Source organism: Mus caroli, chromosome X, assembly GCF_900094665.2.
Source record: "Mus caroli chromosome X, CAROLI_EIJ_v1.1, whole genome shotgun sequence".
Taxonomy (NCBI): domain Eukaryota; kingdom Metazoa; phylum Chordata; class Mammalia; order Rodentia; family Muridae; genus Mus; species Mus caroli.
The window spans coordinates 14,462,894-14,466,959 of NC_034589.1; the positions used below are offsets into that span (position 1 = coordinate 14,462,894).

General features: G+C 40.4%; 1 protein-coding gene across 1 annotated transcript; it reads left to right on the top strand.

The window, feature by feature from the left end:
- Positions 1-1,472: 1,472 nt before the first annotated feature.
- Positions 1,473-2,212, top strand: LOC110287379 (protein FAM156A/FAM156B-like). The gene has a single exon (XM_021154015.1). It carries the CDS (start codon positions 1,473-1,475, stop codon positions 1,884-1,886), a length of 414 nt encoding a protein of 137 aa, XP_021009674.1. The 3' UTR covers positions 1,887-2,212.
- The last annotated feature ends 1,854 nt before the right edge of the window (positions 2,213-4,066 follow it).

Below are 4,066 nucleotides of genomic sequence, written 5' to 3' on the forward strand. Positions count from 1 at the left end.
AGAGAAGAGAAGAGAAGAGAAGAGAAGAGAAGAGAAGAGAAGAGAAAAGAGAAGAGAAGAGAAGAAGAGGAGATTTTCAGAACAGCCAGGGCTACACAGAGAAACTGTCTCAAACCAAACCAAAACCAAACAAACAAAAAATTATCTCCATAATGGTCAGAGTGATTTACATTTCCTTCTGTGAAGCCTTCTTAACTCATCCAACCAAATGCTCTATGTGGTCTTTGCTTTTGTGTTTTCTCACCTGGGGAGTGGGAGGTAGCATAAGCACATTTGACTTCAAATATTTCTGTGCTAGTCTAGTTATTTCCTTAGTTTCAAAGGGAAAGTCCCATCATTCCCAATAAACTCCTTCAATGCACAGCCCTCATTCGAACCATACCAGGTAAAAGTAGGTCTTATTGAAGGTAGCAAATGTTTTCGAGAGGTCAAGGATCTTGCCAGGAGCCAAATTTCCCTCTGATAAAACACTCTCAGCTTTTCCTCTTGGAGCCTGAAGCATGAACAGGATCCATAAATGCATGTGTGTATTTGTGTATACGTATCACTACCTGCTACTTATAAATACATAAATTCTAATAGTGTATGCATCAGTTGAATTACCCCTGTATCTATCCATCTGTCCCTAGAGATTTTATAGCTACTATCTTCAGGAAAGGCCTTGAAAGATAGTCTATGCCTTTGTGTTGTTATTGTCACTGTGGCATTCTGTGCTCTCCAGGGTCTGACCCATGCCATATAAGATGGGAAGACATAGGTCATCATTGGCCAACCTCGATCTGTGCCCAGTGACATTCTCCTTGTGCTCATTTTGCTCCTCTCTGGTATTTCACTTGTCTCAGTAAAGAGTGGGAGTTAACAAAGCACAGAAAAACCTATGGGTCACAAAGAGCGCAGAGAGCACACAGCCTCCAAGTAAGGACTTAAAGGAAGCAGAGGCAGGCAGATTTCTGAGTTTGAAGCCAGCCTAGTCTACAGAGTGAGTTCTATGACAGCCAGGGCTACACAGAGAAACCCTGTCTCAAAAAAAAAAAAAAAAGAGGCTGTTTGTTTCAAAAGACACCAGTATCTGAACGCTAAGAAATAGTGATCTGTGAGCTCCACTTGCAGTAATTCTTTCTTCAGATTTCTTATGGCACACATACTCAAAACTACAGGCATATCCTTGCTAAAACATATATTCCAAATACAAATTGCACATGCAAACTTTGCTTGTTGGCGAGTAGGTACCACAAACAAAGCAAAGCCATGTAAAACACACACACAAGAAAACACAACACAAGAAAACAAAACAAAATAAAAAACAGCTGCAGGAAGCTGTTTCAAATGAAATTTTCCATCTCTCAAACCATGAGAAGCTTCTTCCAAAATGTGTATTTGTGTGTCCATAGGTGTTCCAAGAGTGTGTACAACATGAGCTCTTTTCAACAGACCCTTTGTGTTTCTAACGTGTTTTTTTTTCCTTAGAGAAGATGGATGAAAAGCAACACCAAAAGAGTTCAAAGTCACCTGAAAGGAAACTAAAGACAGTTGAATTCAAGAAAAAGAAACGTGTTAGGTTTCTGTTACCCCATAAAGCTGACAAGGAAAAGAAGCACTCTTCCTTACAAGATACAGATGAGTCAAAGTTCAGATGTGAATGTCACCACTGCCAGATGTGTGGGGGGAACACATCTGGGGTCTCCGTGGGACCTAGGACTGAAGCAGTCTCTCCATCATCCTCCTGGGAAATGCTAACACTAGACCTCAGTAACTTGACACTCAACGCTCATACCACCCAGCCCCATCTTGTACAAGACACCATATCAAAAGGAGAGAACAAAATGCAGTGGGCAAGGAAAAACAAGAGGATGTTTCAAAAGGTTCTCTATGAATGGACAGAATAACTATGACACTGTCATCGTCATGAGAAGGAAGATCCAAACCTACAGGATCATGAGTATTAACATCTTTTGGGTAGCAAGATCAGGAGGAGTAATGTCCAACCTGTTGATAATAGTACAGCTAGATCATGATTCTAATCTATTCCAAATATATAGCCGTCTTTTCCTTGGTAGTTTAGGCATTTTCCCTTAGGCTTTCTGGGAAGAGATGGTCCTCAGCAAGGACGACCAGATTGCTGTTTTTCTATACTCCCCATGTCAGTGTTCCCATGGGATTTGCTACCAATTTTCCCTCCGTGGGTTTGATGGTTTTCCTCCTTTACATTGTTGCCAATAAAGTTAGAACATCTATGTAAGGTTTCTGGCTGGCTGTTTTCAAACTGCTTCCATTTCATTTTATCACCTTGTACCTAGAGGGAGCACAAGGCCTGACAGAGTGTGTGTGTGTGTGTGTGTGTGTGTGTGTGTGTGTGTGTGTGTGTGTGTGTGTTTGTCTGTGTTTGGTATGTCTGTGTTGATGTGTGTGTGTGAAATTTTTGTTTCAAGACCATTATAGATGCGGAATCTGAACATACAGAGCATTCTTCACCTAGTTAAATCCCCTGATAATTTATCTTCCATTATACAACAACAATACATCAAAAGCCGGGCATCAACCCTGTTTTAATGAGTGTTTAGAGCTTTCTGTCCCTTTATCCTATGTGCACAACCATGTGTCACATCTGTTCCATTGTGAAACTCTGACTCTAGCTAGTTTTATGATGACTCCTGCTAGCATGCTTAAAACTGTTACAGACACATCCTTGTTTAGTCTTTCCATAATATTTTAATTTCAAGAATGTCATATAAAAATGTTCAGTGCTGGTCTTTTCTGCTCATCACCATGCGCTTAATTCTCCAGACTTGATGGTGTATGTCAAAATTCTATTCTTTAGGAATGTAACTTGTGGGCAAATTGATTGCCCAGAGTATGTGGTACCCTAGGTTTGATTACTCAGCACTACAGTTAAAAAAAAAAAAAAAGAAATGAAACCTCTACTACTCCTTTGCATTGCTGTGTGTCAAACTCTGGTTCAGGTGTACCACTGGTTCCTTTGCCCATTCACCAGCTAGGAATTTTGGTTCCCAAATTTGGGCTAGCTATGATGAAAAATGAAATGAAGGGTTTTGTGTGGATAAATATCTTCACTGAGACAAAGACGTAACAGTTAAATCCCTGGGTGACATGGCCAGTGTAGACTTTCTTTCATTTGGTTATAAAAACCACTGAAACCACTTGTAAAACTCAGGAGCCCTGATCTAGCCTATCCATTACTTGTAGGATATAGAATATGGACTGTGGGAACAAGAAAACCCAATTCATTGATCCAATATACACTGGTTTAATTAGCCCAACTCTAGTGGTTGGTTTTGTGTGTCAACTTGACACAGGCTGGAGTTATTACAGAGAAAAAAAGCTTCAGTTGAGAAAATGCCTACATGAGATGCAGCTGTAAGGCTTTTTATCAATTAGTGATCAAGTGGAGAAGGCCCACCATTGGTGTTGCCATCTCTGGGCTGGTAGTCTTATGTTCTATAAGAACTCAAGCTGAGCAAGCCAGGAGAAGCAAGCCAGTAAGTAATATCGCTCCATGGCCTCTGCATCAACTTCTGCTTTCTGACTTGCTTGAGTTCCAGTTCTGACTTCCTTTGATGATCAAAAGCAATGTGGAAAGTTTAAGCTGAATAAAACCTTTCCCCCCAACTTGCTTCTTGTTACTGATGTTTGTGTGGGAATAGAAACCCTGACTAAGACAAATTGGTACCAGGAGTGGGGTATTTCTGTGACAACCTGCCCATGTTTTCTGGAGGACTTTGGAACTTTGGGATAGAAGATTTATTCGTGTTTAATATCTCTGTGGGATGTGTAGGATCTTGGAAGACAATCTTGAGAACAGTGTAGAAGATGGAGGTATGGCTTGTGAAGTTTCAGACGGAAGATCAAAGACTCTTGTCAGGGCCATGGCTATTTTTATTGTGAAAATTCTGTGGTTTTGTTTAGCTGGGTCTTTAGAATCAGCTCTAATTAACAGGATACCAGAACTAGTAAAGCAAAAGCTTTGTATTACTGGGACTATTGATTGTGGTTGGATGGAGCTATAAAATTAGTGGTGATTAAGAAGAGACTAGCCTCATTGAGGTGA